General features: G+C 41.7%; 2 protein-coding genes across 3 annotated transcripts in view; one reads left to right on the top strand and one right to left on the bottom strand.

Annotated features, from left to right (window-relative positions):
• Positions 1-8,554: 8,554 nt before the first annotated feature.
• Positions 8,555-16,838, top strand: MRPL33 (mitochondrial ribosomal protein L33). 2 transcript variants are annotated; one of them, XM_033144607.1, is made up of 4 exons: positions 8,555-8,674; positions 10,925-10,943; positions 14,507-14,613; positions 16,555-16,838. In XM_033144607.1, exons 1-4 carry the CDS (start codon positions 8,653-8,655, stop codon positions 16,602-16,604), a joined length of 198 nt encoding a protein of 65 aa, XP_033000498.1. In that variant the 5' UTR covers positions 8,555-8,652; the 3' UTR covers positions 16,605-16,838. The 2 variants fall into 2 exon arrangements, with proteins under 2 accessions (XP_033000498.1, XP_033000499.1); XM_033144608.1 differs by lacking the exons at positions 8,555-8,674; positions 10,925-10,943 and adding an exon at positions 10,991-11,136.
• Positions 16,839-17,359: 521 nt separating this feature from the next.
• The window catches only part of RBKS (ribokinase), a 65,148-nt gene continuing 62,947 nt past the window's right edge, over positions 17,360-19,560 (bottom strand). Inside the window, exon 8 of the mRNA XM_033144606.1 lies at positions 17,360-17,860. Coding sequence (XP_033000497.1) covers positions 17,687-17,860 — 174 coding nt within the window. The 3' untranslated portion in view covers positions 17,360-17,686. The remainder of the gene's footprint in view (positions 17,861-19,560) is intronic.

Raw genomic sequence — 19,560 nt, forward strand, 5'->3', positions numbered from 1 at the left:
GATCCCTAAGTGTGCTGATGTTTCTTGGCATCAGTTGTTGTGATATTCAGGCTAAGGAATGCTTATGAAGCTCCTGAACGATCTACCAGGAGGGAGGAAACATGCCAGTTGGGCATGTGTCTCCGCCAAGGTCCTACTTGTGTGTAGGACACATCCTGACACTTTACCCCAGAAAACCCTTTTTACCGCTGAATCAGAACCAAGTCAATCCGCAGAAAAACTAATTGATGTTTGTTCTGATTTAGCAGTGAACAGCAGGTTTCCCCCGGGGAAAGCAGAGGTGGAAGTGTGGCTGAGCCCTTTGTGAATATGGGGAAAGCAGATACTTCTGACCAAGGCAACCATACTGCCACATGAAAGCATGCTTACTTGTATGAGCAAAGGATGCACCGAGCATGGGCTGCCTTGAGCTTCTTGGGCTGGCTAGCTGCCTGCTTATTTACTGTGGGAAGCTAACATGAACCGCTGGGAAATGTATGCAAGTTTCATGCCCTGATCTCTTTTTCTTAGTATTTGTTATGCTTTTGGCAACTGACAGTTAAGAGCACATAGAAAATAGGAGCACCAGGCCAATATTTACATTGTTCTGATATATTTAGCCTACCACTCATCTCTTCATTGATCTCTCTTTCTTTCTCTTGAGGGTTTCACCTCAACAGCTAGGTTACAGGTGCAGGGTTTTCTCTGCCAACATTGCAGGTGACTCCCTTGCCTTCATAGCGAGTGCCAGGAACAGAGCCACACCTGTTTGGCAAAGAACAAGGACCTGGTTGCATCCTGAAGGCACACAGGGGATCATGTAAAACAATGATGATTTCTAGAAAGGAAAGGAACATTGCAATCACAACGTGACAGGCCTTTTATTTTCTGTACTCAGAGAAAAGGCTTGGCATGACCCTGAATGGCTCTTTCTCTCTCTCTCTCTCTCTCTTTTTTGAGATGGGCATATTCTCTGTTGAAACAGGTAACTTCATGTTTGAAATAGCTGCCTTAAAAACAAAACAAAAACAAAAGCTAAATAACACTAATATCATTCACTGCATTATCTCATCCCAGTTCTCCATTATCTATATATTTATTTATTTAAATAATTTCTTACTTGCCCTTTAGCTCTGGCTCCCAGAGCAGTTTACCAATAAAATACTGCAATATTCAGAAAAAAACAAACAAACAAATCGCAGCAGGCAGTAAAAATCCAACATCAAAGCTATGTGAAAGACTACTGGTAAATTAAACTAAACTATAAAAGGCTTGAAGGGGGGGGGGAAGACCACCCACCCCTGAGGACGACTCTTCTGGCTTTTCTCTGATTTCCCCACTCTAGTTTGAGAAAATATTGTAAGGGAAAAGCTCCAGGAGAACACAGAAGAACAACAGCTGTATGGCAGTGGTATGTCTGCCCTGTAAAAACGGAGAGGACTGTGCTGACTTTGTGAAACCAATTTTTGAGTGCATCTTCAATAAAACTAGACAAATACCATGCCTTTTTCTATGTGTCACTGTAATGTTTTTCAGGCCTTAACGAAGGGCTCTCTGCACCATGCTACAGCCCAAACTAATGCCCAGCTCCTTCTCTCTATCCCTCTTTAGGCTTCTCTCCTAACGCTATTATGGAACATATGACCAGGGAACTCAGCTATACAGTTGCAAATAAAACGTTTTAAGTGTGTTGTAAAGTGCAATATACAAATGTGACAGTAGATGGTGACAGTGAGCTATTGCAATTTCAATGTGTTTTTCAAAACTTTTTTTTAAAAAGCATTTTCACAGCATTTTTAATATGTGTGTAGATTCCACACAGGACTGGTTTCCATGGTTTGCTCCTATATCGCCCTGGTCAATGGTTGGGAAAATAAACAATGCCTCTGTAGTTGCACCCTTTCCTTAAAGGCTCAGCCAAGCAGTGATCGCTGGTTTCTAGGGGCCCCGGTTCAAGACCCGCCTTGGCACATTCTGTCACATTCTTGGCATTTTCTGTCACAACAGAAAATACCTGTCTCCAGGCATCACCCACCTTACTTCAGGTGGTGGTGGAGACACAGAACAGGGCCTCTGAGATTGGTCTTCTTGAGCCATATATGAGACTTAGGTGGAGTGGAAGTTAGAACATTACAAACGTTTGGTAAACATTATATGAAATGCTCACTACAACACACACAGACACACCCCATTTTACCTATCTTCATATTTTCCTTAACCGCCATGGCTTTTGCTTCTGTAGAACAGGGTGTTCTTTTAATCTTTACATCTGGATTCGCAGTACATATTCATAAGGCCAAAAGGAGGTTTGGCAGCTTTTGAAAGCAAGAGGATCTAGGGTGGAGAAAGGAGCTTGTAGTACCAGGAAGGTCTAGAAGCAGAGTTCAGTGCAAAAGCTCTTAAGGTGTATAGTGTTAAACATAAAATGACTGATAATGGTGGGTGAGGAAATTGACCTTTCCCCTTTGCTTCCCTGGCAACTATCCTGAAACAAACAGAACCCTTCTAGACCAGTTTCTTTTCTTTTTTTGTCATTTGGCAACCATCCTTGAAAAGGTTTCCTAGATTCCACTAGAATAATTAAGCTTGTGTTGCTTCCCACCTCTTAAAAACTGCATCCTGGTTCTATTTAACATATATTGAAGGTTTATTTTCTTACAGGTATTTTTTTTCTATAGAGAAAAATTTTGAATACTCATTATTAGGAATGAAACCCCAAAAAGCTTATGCCTGCCTTGCTATTATTGTCTCCCAGTGACCACAGCCAGTATTAATGTTACTATTCTATCCCTGATACATGCTATTTTACATTGTATTTCTATACCCAAAATGGCTATTATTCTACATTATGCATTCTGTAATCAGATCATCTAGTGATTTGGGGGGGGGGAGTATAGAAAATGTATTTTTAAAAATAATTTTTTTTAAAAAAAACCTCTTTTAAAATGTGTTAGGCAGAAGGTTAGGCAGAGCGAGACTGTCTGGCCTCTTCACTGCTGCATATCACAAGCTGCATATTGAAATTTTGAAAATATATAATGTGAACAGGGCTGTCTTAAACATATCCAGAGCCGTGGTGCAAAGATTCCTCCGGCGCCCCACCCCCCGTACCCCAGAGTTGTTGACCCTTTCCCCAAGCCTCTGCGGGGATCGCTCTCCTTCCGCAGAGGCTTGGGAGGCAAGCTGCACGCCCGCCAGCCATATGGTTGATGGGGCGCAGCTGGTGGGCATGCAGGAGGGAAATGGGAGGCTACCGGCAAAGCCGCGCAGCTCCCCCACTTGCTGGGGTGCCCCTGGGAGGCCGGCGCCCTGGTGCAATGTGCCAGTAAACCCAATGGGAAAGACAGCTCTGAATGTGAAGTGTGTTTGGGGTGAGAGACGAGTGATGCAAAGTTTCCCTTTAGGAAGTAGCCTTATACTGAGTCAGACCAAAGGTCTGTGAGTGACAAAGCTGAGGGAACTTGAATTTGAATGTCTGCGTGCTTTGCCAAAGCAGATATGGGCCATGAAAGACTCTCCTAGTTTCACACACACACACACACACACACACACACACACACATGCCTTGTCCAATTGTAGAATACTATCTTCTAAACTCAACTCAACAACCTCACAGTCAGCATTATAACACCACCATTCAGTTCCCCCCAAAAGCCACAAGAACAGCTTCTGAAGGACCCTTTTGCCATGAAAGGAGGAAAGGGAAAAGAAAAACAGCCTACTGTACTGCGACCCCCCAGCTCCCAGATGTGGTGGCTCATCCCTCATCCAACTGTCACCACAGAAACTTCTGCAGAACCATCTTGCCCTGCCGGGTGTGGAGAAAAAGCCGTTACTACAACTTGTTCCCTTTACTGTAACATCTTTTCAATAGATGCTTCTTGTTATAATCATCTTTTGCGAAATCACCTTGTGAGGTTTGTCTCAAAAGCAGCATATAAAGAATTTAAATAAATAAATGTGGAGATATGTGCCCCCCCCCCCCCGAGGCTGAAGAAAAATTAAAATAGATTTCAATCTCTTTTGAGAAGATGTGCCAAATTAACATCAAAATTCTTTGTTTGCCATCAATGCAGCGGGGAGGGGGGGTAGTGAAATAACCAACTATTTGAGAGCCAGTGTGGTGTAGTGGTTAAGAGCAGTAGACTCGTAATCTGGGGAACCGGGTTCGCGTCTCCGCTCCTCCACATGCAGCTGCTGGGTGACCTTGGGCTAGTCACACTTCTCTGAAGTCTCTCAGCCCCACTCACCTCACAGAGTGTTTGTTGTGGGGGAGGAAGGGAAAGGAGAATGTTAGCCGCTTTGAGACTCCTTCGGGTAGTGAAAAAGCAGGATATCAAATCCAAACTCTTCTTCTTCTTCTTCTTCTTCTTCTTCTTCTTCTTCTTCTTCTTCTTCTTCTTCGCAGACAGGTAGATAGTTTTAAAAAAACTGGTTGATGATGTTTTAAGATGCAAAGGAGTTTAGCTCCCAACTTGGCTGAAATAAACCATCTTGAGTGTTGCTTTAAGATTCTACAAATTCTGCAGTCAGATCTCATTTCAGGTCCTGCTCCAAAGGAGGCAACAAAAGTGGATCAGACAAAAGGATCCTAATGGCAGCACTATCTGATCACCCCAAATGTTCCCTCTCCTCTTTAACATGTTCCTGGAAAGCCTTTTTTTTTTTGCGCAATGGATATAGGTTTCTAAAGGACTGTTCAGAACACTGATAATAAGTTTTGCTTGTATATAGCTGAAATGGAAACAAGGCAGAACATGTAAAACAAAATCAGCAGGGCCACCAACAGGCCTGTCAAATCAACTCCCAATGAGGATGTCATGTTACTCCAGAACTCAGTTTTACTGTCAGCCATTTGTTTTCATGCCACATAATATCACATTAACTAGCTGTTATTATGCATTCATTCTTGGCCTCATTAATGTGCTTTCAGCATGTCAAGCTGACATATATTCGTTGCATTGATAACTGCAGAACATTCAAAGGCCTGGTGCATCAATATTAATTCCTACATTACGTTTCTCTAACATGAAAGGAAGAAGAGAAATAACTCCTTTCTCCCATTGTCTGTACAATCATCTCCTGCCATAGTAGCATTATAAAGTAAAGGACCCCTGGACAGTTAAGTCCAGTCAAAAGTGACTATGGGGATGTGGCGCTCATCTCGCTTTCAGGCTGAGGGAGCCGGCGTTTGTCTGCAGACAGCTTTTCCAGGTCATGTGGCCAGCATGACTAAACCACTTCTGGCACAACGGAACACCATGACGGAAGCCAGAGCTCACGGAAATTCCGTTTACCTTCCCGCTGCAGCGGTACCTATTTATCTACTTGTACTGGTGTGCTTTTGAACTGCTAGGGACAGAGCAAGGGGAGCTCACCCCTTCACAAGGATTCGAACTGCCAACCTTCCAATCAGCAAGCCCAAGAGGCTTAGTGGTTTAGACCACTGTGCCACCTGCAGTCTCTGCTGAGTGGTGGCAAGATTCCAGGGGGCTCCAGGCATTCACCCAGGGTGGTGTTTCCATGAGGGAATCAAGGCACAGTGGACACCAGTGTCTGTAAGAAATATGGTTTATTTTACAAATTGTTACACCTAAAGCCTTCAATGGAGGGAGTGCAGAACATTACATCCCAAGAGGGTCTCTCATAGCTCTCTTCATAGCTTCAGCAAGCTTAGGTCCAAAGCAGCAGCCAGTCTGGTCTCTTGGTGCAGCCTCGTCCAGCAGGTGCAATATGACATTCTCCAACTTTCTCCTTCTTGTTTCCAGAACACATTGCCAAACACAGGCCCTCCCCATCTGTCCGCTCGTCCCCTTCTTCAGAAGGACAATATTTTTCCTGTGTGTCATCATGCCCATGTTAACCTGGCAACCTCCATCTCTCAGACACAAGGATCTTCTTTTGATGGGTCATCAACAACCTTTGTCATGCATTGCAACTTCAATCCCAAGGGAAGACTCCAAGCATTTAGTAATTTCTAGCGTTCAATCATTTCAAACATTCACTAACTTCTTAGAATTATGGGCACTTTTGTAAAGCATCAGTGACAGATGGCCATCCAACCACTGCTTTAAAACTTCCAAGGAAGGAGGGTCCACCACCTCTTGAGGGGCACCATTTCACTGGCAAACAGCTCATACTGTAAAAATGCCCTTTAAGTTTCATTCATGTAGCTCGTGCAGCTTGTGAATGTTGTTAATGCAAGCTAAAATGTAAAAGAGAACCATTTAATTTTAAAGTCAAAAGCACCTTCTAGTCAATGTCAATTTTATATTCATGTTGTCACTAGTCAAAAGGCCCTTATGGGGCTACAAAAAAATGTCAGTCTATGATGCCATGTGCTGTGTTCAGAAATGTGCAAAAGAAACACATTTGCCTCTATTTAATTATAATGACTTTAAAAGTTCCCAAAATTCTTCAAATTACTTGAAGAGCACCAGAGGGCAAGAAGGAAAGGTAATAGGGATTGGGAAGAGTTTAGGGATAAATGGTATTGTAGGGAGAAGAGCAGGAATCCATTTGCATATTTTTGAAACTTTTAAAAGGGAAAAAACCCTGCTTCTTACAGTCCAGTTCTAAGCATATTTATGCAGAAGCAAACCCACTGAGTTCAGTGAAATTTACTCCCTGGTGTGAACAGAATGACAGCTTTGGGGAGCTGATTGCTGTTCCGCCTGCTCACATTCTGCAGTTGCACAGTGATCCTGCGGTGACATGGAATACACAGAGGCCAGATATTTGGACAAAAGTATATTTTGTGCATTTCTAAACTCCAGAATACAGACAAACACATATGCCATATGTTTCTAAAGTGCCATAAAGGACAGGTGCATGTTATGGGGAAAATAAAACCACATACCACTACCAGCTGCTGACACACCCAAAGATCTACTGAGGTTTGAGAAGGCAACATCTCAGTCCACCAAAGTGTAGTAGCACTGGGAGGGGCTGACACCCCTCACCAAACCAATCAGCTGTTGAATGAATAAGGAAGAATGAATAGAGGAGCTTTGGCCTCTTCTATTTTATAAGGTTTAAAATATCACTGGACAAAATATTGTCAAGATCCATTAATAAATATGTTCCAGGGGCAAAAATCAGACATCTTATTTAAACCTCATATTGGCTACCTCCTGCTGGCAGCTAGACTGATGATAGCTAAAGCTTGGAAGGACTTAAAAGGAATATATTTAACTACTGGCTCAATAAAACATTGGAACTGGCTCTTGTTTGAGAAATTTACTAATAAAGTGTGTCTAACAAAAAGACAAAGACCTAAAGACCTATTTAAAACACACTGGTGTAGCTTTATTACCTCTATGAACAAGAAGGACAATCCTGGATTCCTGAAGACACTCATTTTGTTGTTGTTGTTGTTGCTTTGAACATTTCTGTTTTCTGCATGCTGACCTTCTTGGGGCTGAATTTTTTGTGATGTAATATTCTGCTGTATATTGGTCAAAGTGTGGTATAGGTTTAAAATTAAATAAAAGGTATATACAAAATAATAATATATACACCAACAACTAACATGGAGTGAATTGAGGGAGAGGACAAGCCTGATGAAGCTGGTGTCTCCAAAGAACCAGCAACCTGACCGACTTTCCCATCTCTCTCTGCTGTAGCAGCCTGAGGGACAGATTTCATTCCCTTTGTCTGGATTGATAGTTCCTTGCATAATCTTGCCTCTCTTCGGGCCTCAATTTGCCCAATGATCTCAGTCTCTGATGTGGAGAAGCTGTCCTTTTCAGTACAAGTTGGAAGGGTGCACTGATCTTGTGTGTATCACCAACAGTGAAAAACCACAAAAGTTAAAAAGTGTGTAGGTCTTGGCTTTCCACTATCAAAGCAGAGAAACGGGCACCGGCATTTTCAACAACTTCATCTGCCAGCCTCACATTCTGGCCAAAAAATAATAATTGTTAAAGGCTACGAGTTACAATGGCAGACCTGCTTCCATAGGCTTCAAGCCACATGTTTCCCTCCTCCCATTATTACTGCCTGCCTGGGAAATGCAGTTCTTGTATATGGCATGGCGTCGCAATGCAAAGATCTGCAATCCCCTGCCTTCAACACAAGCTGATCTACATCGTCATTTACTCAAAACACACAAAGATTACATTATTTATACTTCCAGTTACAGGTAGGTAGCCGTGTTGGTCTGCCGTAGTCGAAACAAAATAATAATAATTATTATAAAATTCCTTCCAGTAGCACCTTAGAGACCAACTAAGTTTCTTCTTGGTATGAGCTTTCGTGTGCAGCTACTGGAAGGAATTTTTTTTATTTTTTATTTTGTTTCGACTATTTATATTGCTCAACACAGAGACTGCTTGGAGGGACAACCGCCAAAGTGAACTGCAGGCACCGTTTGTTCGGAAGAGCCGTAAAGCGACAACGTCGTGAAGGAGGCGGGAACGGGACCTAGAAAGCAAGCAGAGGAGGCTTAGGGGCGGGGCCAACGCCGGAGAAAGCGCGAATGGGAAGCAAGGGGGCGGAGTTTCATCGAGCGCTTTCGTTTCCACCCCTCAGGGTGAACCGGGCGGTGGCTTGGGACCCGGAAGTGGAAATGCGCACGCCCCGGAAGCGCTAAAGGGTGGCGGTCGCTCTGAGGCGGACGGCTGGCTAAGCCTTCGTGGGCGGCGGAGCCCGGCTGTCGTTGTTGACGCAGCCATGTTTCTGACCGTAGCCAATTGTGAGTGGGCGTGGGAGGCCGCGGGGAAAGGCGGAAGGGCCGCTTTGGGGAAACGGCTGCCTGCCGCGCCCCCGGGATGAATGGGCCTGGGCCGAGGCGCCATAGCTCCCGGGGGTACCTGGGTAGAGAAAGCGCCGCTACTGGGATGGAGAAGGGTTGGGTGGGCCGGGGCTTGTAGTTCCTTACAGTGAGAGTTCCCTACCTTTTCAGTACTTCGCAGGGGTCACTTCGCCTGTGACTCTTGATCCAATGTCACTAGACGATGAAACAGGGCAGCTCGATGCGACCCCCTGTATTTTCCTTGGAAAGCACTCTCTTCTTCCGTTAAACGCTTCCCCCTGCCTTTCCTCCAAGCAGCTTGCGTGGTTCCCTGCTGCTCCCTCTCTTTCCCCTCCTCCCCATTTTATCCTCATGACAGTCCAACGGGGAAGGTTAGGCTGAAAATCAATCGGTGACTGATTGGGGATTTGAACACGGCCCCCCCAACCTAATTAACATTCTCACCCCAATGCAGCACTCGAGCTCCCTGTATTTTAAAATGGTAGCTATGATATTTGTTGTTCAGTCGTGTCCGACTCTTCGTGACCCCATGGACCAGAGCACGCCAGGCACCCCTATCCTCCACTGCCCCCCACAGTTTGGCCAAACTCATGCCAGTCGCTTCGAGAACACTGTCCAACCATCTCATCCTCTGTCATCCCCTTCTCCTTGTGCCCTCCATCTTTCCCAACACCAGGGTCTTTTCTAGGGAGTCTTCTCTTCTCATGAGGTGGCCAAAGTACTGGAGCCTCAACTTCAGGATCTGTCCTTCCAGTGAGCACACAGGGCTGATTTCTTTAAGGATGGATAAGTTTGATCTTTTTGCAGTCCATGGGATTCTCAAGAGTCTCCTCCAGCACCTAATTCAAAAGCATCAATTCTTCGCATGAATAATGTACTGTGCTATACACATCAAAGCAAAAATCTGGAAGCAAGATGCTGACACAGATGGTCAGCGTTCTTTGAAGGTTCATGTGTTGCTCACTCAGATGGGCAGGATGCAGTTTCTTCTAAATATTGCATTAAAGGTAAAGGTAAAGGACCCCTGACAGTTAAGTCCATTAGGCGTTATAAAAAAGGAAAACCCAAGTTTGCCATTGAGCATGCTTTGTCAGGGAACCATGGCCAACACTAGCTCCTTGGTGAGTTTTCCTGACCTACACATTTTCATGTTCATATGGGTTTTTTCAGGTCATACCTAAAAATTTAAGAGTGCCTAGAGCCCTTTAGCCTCATTCACCAGCAGTTGGAAAAAAAATATAAGATTGTTCTACATAGCACTAATTTTCATCATTCCCTGTGGTTTTCACAACTAGAGAAAAGCCCAGCAGCCCAGTTTGTATTCATGTTATCCACTGAATGACAGCTTGCTGCAGTTCGTTTTCCACATCAGGATTTTGTTTTGGGATAGATGGAAGTATTATGAATGTAGAGCATGCCTCTTAGTGTAACTGCCTCTCAAACCAACCTGCCTCACAGGGTTGTTGTGGGGAATAAATTAGGGGGAGGACCATGTATACGACCTTGGGCTCATTGGAGAAAAGGTAGGATATAAATGCAATAAAAATAAATAGAAAGTTAATATGCCTACTGAAAAGTATATATTTTGGCAGGCAAATAGGAACTCTTCCCAGTGAATTGTGTTAGAAGATAGAATAAGAGATTAACGAAGGCAAGGCATAAATTGGGGAAGGTCTGAAGTAAAGCTGTGTGGCAGAATGAAATACTCTTAATATGTGTTGTAGCGCCATTGATGAACCTGCTTAGTGAAAAGAATTAGAATGGCATAGCATTATTGCTTTAGAAGAGGGATGGGGGAACCTGTGGCTGTCCAGATGTTGGGCTACAGCTTGTTATCCCTGGCCACTGTCCATGCTGATTGAGGATGATAAGAGTTTAGAGCTTTGGAACCCAGCTTCTGTTCCAGCTTTCTGACCCATCTGCTTCAGATGGAAAATCACTTACACAAACAATTGGTTGGTCTCTAAGGTGCTACTGGAAGGATTTTTTTTATTTTTATTTTGTTTCTACTACGGCAGACCAACAGGGCTACCTACCTGTAACTGGAACTATACAGTAGTTCTATCTTGGTGTATCTCTGCATTTAGAAATGCATTTAAATAAGAAAACCATTTCTCAGCAGGTATAATTTTTATAAGAAAGATGGTGGTAAAATAATTTCTCTTTTTCTTTCCTATTCTGCAAAACCAGTGGCCAAGAGCAAATCAAAGTAAGTGAAATCTCCCTACTACTGTGGTTGTGTTTTGCTTAGCATTGTAGTTGCAGTTATCAGTGTCCCAGTGCGGTCTTGGTACTTTTGTCTATGGAGATTGTGGATTTTCTGCAGTAGACTCTTGCTTATCTGTAGATGTGTCACTGCCATTCTTTTACAACTGGAAGGACTTGTCCACAGAAGATTTCATGTGAGGAATGTGTATGAGGAATTGGGGCCTGATATAGCCTGATAGTGCTGTTTAATAACTCAGTAACAATGTTGCCTGCAAATGATTTTGTTAAACGTATTGGCTAGTTAGTTAGGTAGGTACCTATTGTAGCAGGATATTTAGGCTTTGAATTGTTTGAGCAAGGTACTGTTCACTTGTGAGTAATAGTGACAACAGGCTCATGAGTAATATGCAGTGAAATCTTGAAGCCTGAAGAGAGAGACACAGAATGCTACTGTAGTAAAGTCATTCTCAAGAGTTGGCCCATTGAACACTAAGACTTGCTTCTGATAGGATTGCCCTGTTAATTAGATGCAGCTCTGAATTGGGAGTGGTACTCATGACTCTGAAAAACAGGATTTCATGGATCAGAGACAAGTCTAGTTCAGCTTTAAAATTAAGTACAGTCGTACCTCGCAAGCTGAACAGAATCCGTTCCGGAAGTGCATTTGACTTCCAAAATGTTCGGGGACCAAGGCGCTGCTCCTGCAGCCAATCAGAAGCCGTGATGGATGTTCAGGTTCCAAAGAACATTTGCAAACAGGAACAATCACTTCCAGGTTTGCGGTGTTTGGGAGCCAAACGTCCGTCTTGCAAGGTGTTCAACTTCCGAGGTATGACTGTATAGTTTGATAGCACTTTGCTTGCAGTTTGCAGTGAGTCTTTCAAGTGGTTGAAGACAACCTGGCACTCATGGAAGCACTCATTTCCATGTTTCCACCACTTGGAGGTTGTTGTGTTTTTTTTACAGTTCAGCAGTATATAAATTTCATGAAATAAATAAAATAATAATAATAATATTATTATTATTACTAATATTTGTACCCCACTCATCTGGCTGGATTTCGCCAGCCACTCTGGGCAGCTTTCAACAAAAATCAAATACATTAAAATATCACACATTAAAAGCTTTCCTAAACAGGGCTGCCTTCAGATGTCCTCTAAATGTGTAGTACAGTGGTGCCTCGCAAGACGAAATTAATTCGTTCCACAAGACTTTTCGTCTTGCGGAAATTTCGTCTTGCGGGGCACCGTTTCCCATAGGAACGCATTAAAATTTAATTAATGCGTTCCTATGGGGAAAAAAGTCCGGGGGCCCCTCCCGACCGGCACCGGAGCCGCGCGGCGCCGCGTTTTAAGGCTGCAGAGAGCAAACAGCAGCGCTGCTGTTCACTCGCTGCAGCCTTAAAACGCGGCACCGCGTGGCTCCGGTGCCGGCTTACAGTGGTACCTCGCCAGACGAATTCGTCTTGCGAAAAACAGCCATAGACGAATTCGACTCGCGAGTCAACTAAAAACTCGCAAAACCCTTTCGCTTTGCGAGTTTTTCGTTGTGCGAGGCATTCGTCTTGCGGGGTACCACTGTAGTTGTCTATCAAAGCAATGCTGTTTTGCATTTCTATTCCCCGACTGAAATTTAATCTGAAGTAAACTTCCAAAACCACATGAAATTTCTCATACTGCTGTTATAAACATTAATGGTTATTACCATTATTGCCACATCATCAAATTAAAATTTGGAGTAATGACTTCAAGAACGGTTTACGGCTACTCTTTCTGTTTGATTTTTGAAGACTAAATGCTTAAGTTTTGCTTCGTTTGTTATACCAGTGGTTCAGGCCTATAGAGAGCTCTGCTGTGAAACTACCGGTATATATGGTAGATCATGAATATTGCTGCAGAACTTTTACCACTTAAGCTGCTGGGTAAATTCAAGGGAAGACTCCCTCCTTCTGGAAGGAGTGATATTAAAGTTGCTTTTATTTTTGGAGGGCACAAACCCTTGCATACAGATTGCTAATAGTGGTGATGATGGGGAGAAGTGATAAACAATCTTGTAGAGCTTGAAAAAATCAGCCTTCAGTGGAGCTGTTGCTAAGCTCCTGCAGCTCTGAAAATATCCCTCTAATTCTAGTAGTTTAATCAAATTACTAACATGCATACTTAAGGACAGGTTTTAAAGGAACAAACTGACCTCAGCCTCAACAGCATCCAAATAGACTTAATAATAATAATAATAATAATAATAATAATAATAAGAAGAAGAAGAAGAAGAAGAAGAGTTTGATTTGATATCCTGCTTTATCACTACCCGAAGGAGTCTCAAAGCGGCTAACATTCTCTTTTCCCTTCCTCCCCCACAACAAACACTCTGTGAGGTGAGTGGGGCTGAGAGACTTCAAAGAAGTGTGACTAGCCCAAGGTCACCCAGCAGCTGCATGTGGAGGAGTGGAGACTCGAACCCGGTTCACCAGATTACGAGTCTACCGCACTTAACCACACCACCACACTGGCTCTCTTTTTTTTTTATGAAGAATTTATTGGCAAAGAAGATTATGGATTTAAAACCGAAGGTGAAAAGGCAGGGGAAGTCAACTGTCAAGATTTGGAAATAGAAATTTTTTCTTTACGTATGCAAACAAGAAGAAGAATCCTGGCAATATTTGTATTTGTTTTGTATTTGTGGGTGTGGGTTTGGGTGTATGTTTTGTTACGAAAAATGCCACCACACTGGCTCTCTTAATAACAACCACCCATCTGTTGGATGGTGAAAAATCATTTGTGGTTCATAAGATTAGGTCTGCAATGTTTTACACACTTACCTGTGAGAAAACCCCACTGAAGCAAATGGTTCTTATTTTTGCATAGACATTCAAAGGGTTGCTCTGTTAAGAGTGTAAACGTAAGCCTGTCTTAATAAAATAATGGAGAGTGCAGCCACGCGGGTGCCAAACATATTGCTTTCCTTTCCTTTGGACCACATCAGTGAGGCCAAGAGGAGAGTCTTGTCATCTGGGCAGCCCAGAACCTCCATACACACTGCCCAGGCTTGCACCCCAGAGAGGTCACTTTGGTGCTGCTCATGCAGCAAAAACAATGTGGGAGGCAGCACTTACGAATTACCCATCTCTGCAGCTACAGCAAGCGCTATGATTCTCCAGTGATCTGACTTCACTCCTAGAGGTGCACTCCATTGTCTCTTGTGATGGATGCCAACAAGGGGCTTAGCAGTGTGGTCATCTTTTTTTTAGAAAGCACAGCTGTTGTGTGTGTTTTTCAAATGCTGTTTTAATTTTGTTTTAGTGTAATAAGCATTGAAATAGAGGAATTGTTATCTTTAATATTTATAACACTGATTGGTAGTTTACAGTTTATTAAACAAAATCTTTTGCAAATATAATTAGAGTGAAGTTTTGGCAACAGGTAACTTTATCTAAACTTAGTAAAATAAATAAAAGAAAATAAACTAAAATTGTTAATCATGCCTCTAGAAATTATATTATGAATTAAGGTAAAGGAGTAAGAATAAATGGCAGGCAGTAGTTCCACTTTTTGTTTATCGTTCTAGGTTTATCCTTGTGCGGATGTTGAGTGAAGCAGGAACAGGTTTTGCTTTCAACACGAAAAGAGGCCGACTTGAAGAAAAGTTAGTTAAATTGAGATACGATCCTATAGGTAAGAAGTTGGGGGATGTTTTACAATGGTATAAATACATTATCTTAACCACTTATTGAATGTGAATAGTATGTATATTCAAATTGTATTACAAACATTCATCCTTGAAATATCCTGGCAGTTTTAGAAGGAACAATGGGTCACAGTGTTTTCTTAAAAAATCTCTGAGCTGTATAGGATGACAGTGGCAGAGTGTGGAGTGGCACATAACAGTGGATGAAATCAAGACCTGTTCCCAGCTGCGTGAACTCTAGTGCTGCTTTATAAGATGGCTTGAAATGAAAATTATATTAACTTTTTAGTCCTTTTTTATCAAAGATAAAAGTAAAATTTTATATGAAATAGTAGCTTGTTTTTAGATGATGCTTTTTCAAATAAAAAAGTTGTTTTTATTCTTCAGTTTTAAGTGATTGGTGCAATTGCTTCCTTTTTTTCTGTAGGGAAGCTGTAAAAACTGCAAGGATTTTAGCTTTCACTTAATAAAAGAGCATACAGAGGAGTCCAGAACATTTGAATTCACCATTATTTATTGGCTAAAAAACAAACTGGCCAATTCAGCAGCTTATTTACTAGCTAAAAAGCCACACAGTGGCCTTAAGTGCGCCTGGAAGCACGTCTTTACCATTGTTATTTTTTTTAATGATGCACATGTCTATGAGAAAAGTCCAGGAACATGTAAATACACATATTTAGACATGCATTGACATGTTAAAATGCATTCATTTCACTATCATAGTTAGGAAAATGCTGTGGTGCTGGGAGAGATTTCCAGTGACACAATCTAAATCAGTTAAAATATTAACAATAGACAGTATTGTTCAGTTTTGTAAATAAAAATTCAGGAGCTGGTCATCTGCCTTGCTCCTTGTGCAACTGTCCCTGTCCCGCCATATTAGACTCAGCATTTAAAGAGCTAGGAACATGCATATTAAAGATGAACATGAAGAGGATGTTTAGCTAGAACAAACTGCAGGTCTCATTGCTTATATGAGGCAATTGAAAAAGCTGTTTTAGAAGTTATTATTATTAATTTACATACCACCCTTTATGCAAAGATCCCTGGGAAGTGTACATTAAAAAAATACAGAGCATAACGATACGCAACATAATTAAAGAATCATAATAAGTGTCCTCCCATATTTAACAAACCATAGATTAGTTAATGTCCAAAGGCCTGGATAAAGAAGAATGTTTTTGCCTGGCACCTAAGGACATGTAATGATGGCACCAGGTGAACCTCTCTGGGGGAGAGCATTCTACAGTTGGGGAGCCACCAGAGAAAAGACCCATTCTTCTATTTTCATCCACTGAACCTCTCAGGGATGGGGGACATAGAGAAGGGCCTTGGATGATGAGCGCAGGTCTGGGTCTGTTAATATGGGGAGAGGCTCAGGGATTGAGGTCTTGAGCTATGTAAGGTTTTATTGGTTAGCACCAGCACTTTGAATTGGGCTCAAAAACTAATTGGCAGCCAGGATTGGTGTTATATTCTCAAACTGTCTTGTTCTGGTGAGCAACTTAGCCTTCAAATTTTGCAGCAGCTAAAGCTTCCAAACCACTTTTAGAGGCAGCCCCAAGTATGTCAGTGATGTAAACTGGACTAGAATTGTAAACTCAGACTATGTTTTCTTCCTTGTTTTAAAAGGAGACAATACTAAAATTCTATTTTCTCCCTGCAGTGTTCTAATTCATAAGAACAGATCCCTACCTGAATTTTTGACGTGTTTTTTTTTTAAAAACGGTGGTGTTGATTATTCACGCTTCCAAAAAAAATCAAAATTGAAAGTGATTCCAATTGTACACACACATTTGTGATTCTACTGATGAAAGTGTTAATTTCCATATAGCAAGATACATATGACTTAGCAGGTCAGTGGACAGGTATGTAGATTTGATAAGGCCTTTTGAAAACCTAAACTTTCTTTCCTTTTCTGTCTATAGTTAAACAACGTGTCCTCTTCAAAGAGCTGAAAAAGGTCCGTTCCCTGTAGACGACAACTGGCAAAAATTGATTCATACACTCATAGGAGGAAATGCTAGTCCCATAGCGTTCTCAGAAAGGAGAGGAAATGGACTGAGATGGCTGTCTCCTGTAATTTGAAGACCATTGTGAAAGAGAACAATGTAGAAAAAGAAAGTTTTTGGTGTCTAGCCACGGATCATCATAAGCAGCAACATATTTATAGTTAATTTTACAGCTCTCAATTAAAAACAAAAACAAATTCCCTTGTCTCTGTGTGTTTCATTTCAATACCGCTATGGAACTGCCTGCAGTCTTGAAATGTTTGTTTCACATAGCAATAATATTAAAACCTCTAGTAGGACCTTAGTCGAACAGTTTCCAAACTTTTCTTAGGCATCCAACTACAGAAGGCACACAAATAACCAGCAGCCAACTTCAAGGGGATGTACCCAAGCATCTTGTCATACTTGAAAATGTTTCCAGTGAAATCAGTATTAAATTCAACTTCATTGAAGGCTTTTTGGAACAGCTCATTAATTTTGCCTAAAGCAGCCATTACACACACACACACACACTTGACAGACAGACAGAGCGAGCTGCTGCAATACTCCCATTGCCTAGTCAGCTAGCCTTTCGTTAAGTATTTGTTGTGCTAGCAAGTCCAGTGTAAACATTGAACAACAGTGGTTCCAAATTTGTCAGCTGTGTTTGCCAACAAAGAAAATTCAGTTACCAAAGAAGTTTTTTTCTTAAAAAAAACCCTTGCCATTTTGAGATCACAACTTCAGAAATGATTTTGTGAAACATTTATTATAATTAAGGCATCATAACAACATCAAACCAAACTGCATCTCTTCACATCCCTTAACTGGGGAATGGGAGTGTCTCATTCACAGCTCTGAATCTGAAGTCAAGTATTTTACAGTGTCCTGGAATGACCCTGCAGTGAATGGTACCCTGCACACCTTATTACAGGCCAGGACCTAAGTATCAGCATGTGTTCTATACAGTTGTCTCCTTTCAGATAATATGTAGAGGTTGTTGAAATTATACATTATCTTACCAATTGAAAATCAGTGGACCACCATTGTGACAGTGCAGTGGGCACGTTTAGAATAGGTCTTGGGGTAAGTCCTTTCTATAGGGATAGGAAGTCTGTGTCCCTGTTGCTTGAACGCTAATAGTCGCAATGAAGTTACTGTTCCCCAGCATTTCTTCTAGAGGCAGGTTGGGATAGTAAGCCAGGTAGAAAGCCAGTGCCCCCACAAAGCTGTCACCTGCTCCCTGAAAGAGAAACCAAAGTTACTACTGCTTCAAATGTACTGTAGTTACCGGTACGTAGAAAGTCCTGCAAAGGGAAACCGCTTGCCTAAATAAGTGTATTTTCATGAAATCTGAGTATGAATATACATTTAAACATGGATTTCATGAAAATACACTTATTTATGTACATGTGTGCTCTGTAGTGAATGGCTAGAATTTGGTGACGGTTGGCATATAAACAGTGATGATCTTGGATTACTATTTTCAGACACGTGTTGAATTTATTTCCCTAAACACAGAAGTAAATGTTGACTCATGTATAAGTGACTTAAATTCACTAGTATATTTCTGAGCTTGTGGACATGGAGAATGAAGTGATCAGTGGCTGCTACCCATGATAGCTATGTACTACCTCCAATGGTAGCAGTATGCCTCTGAATACCAGTTGCTGGGAATCGTGGATGGAAAGAATGCTTTGTGCTCATGCCCTGTTTGCAGATTTCCCAGTTGGCTACTGAACAAGATCCTCCCTCTTTTAAATGTATATGTGTGTATACACACAGAGAGATACTGTGATACAGTCTGTACATAACTGCATTGAAAGTCTTGTATATGAGAATGTTCTATATCATACAATTTACTGTGAGAAAATTACAAGTATTCTTTCTCCTATTCTGATGGATTGCCTTATTCTATGTTATACAATTCTCATAAATGTTTTATAAATCGTAATAAAGTTTCAACCTCTGATTACATATTAAAATACTGTAACTTGACAGCCTTGTGCTTGAGACCCACCTGCTGCAATGAGAAATGAAGTTTATCCATCTATTCATAAAATGATGTTGGCTTTGTTTGCCTCCCTTACTTCTCAGATAATGAGTTAACCTAGCCATTGTAAAAAGTTCTCATACTTTAATAGGGTAGTAGGTTGTCTCAACTTTTTTGCACAGAGAATTCTTTCCTAATGTGTAAGAATTTATTCACGTTCAGATTGCAAAGATGCAGTGGAATGTGATACTGTAAAATTTCATATGCTTTCTCCTTATTTACATTTCTATCACATTTGAAAAAGAAAGGGGTTTTTTTGTTTTTGTTTTTGCATTTTCAGCAAGTTGTGAGAACAGGCTGCTGGACTAGGTGGGGTTTGTTTGTTTTAGTCTGATCCAGCATTCTTATTCACAAAAATTTGTGTCAAATGATCAACATTCATTGAAGCGGACATTCTCCAAACTCTGCAGTACAAATCTGCAAGATATAATGTGAGTAGCAGGGACAAATACGAAATGACGGCTAAGTGAAAAGATTAGCAATCTCACATTAGTGGCACCTGTACAAGATTAGTCTTCAAGGTGCTTTGAGCCATGACAAACGTATCTCAGACTTTAGACTTGTACAACCCACATTCCCCTGATTACTTTCGAGGTGTCATCCTTAGTCTTTAAAGTTCTGCAGCCCAATGTATAAATACAGTGGGGGGTGGGGGTCACTTTGGTGCCTGCCTGCCTACCCACCCACCAAGTTTGTAGCAGAAGTGCCTTCATCCTGCTTTCCATGTGTAGTTCTTTATAATTCTGAAATCCAGCTGTGCTGTACAACTGGGTTCTAAAAGGCTGTTTGATGCACTTCTACTTCCTTCAGTTTATACAGCTGGAAATGTGAGCCCTGAGCTGGTTGCCTCCTGTCCCTACTAGTACTCACTGATGTGGCAGCAAAAAATA

This window comes from Lacerta agilis, chromosome 3 (assembly GCF_009819535.1).
Source record: "Lacerta agilis isolate rLacAgi1 chromosome 3, rLacAgi1.pri, whole genome shotgun sequence".
Taxonomy (NCBI): Eukaryota; Metazoa; Chordata; class Lepidosauria; order Squamata; family Lacertidae; genus Lacerta; species Lacerta agilis.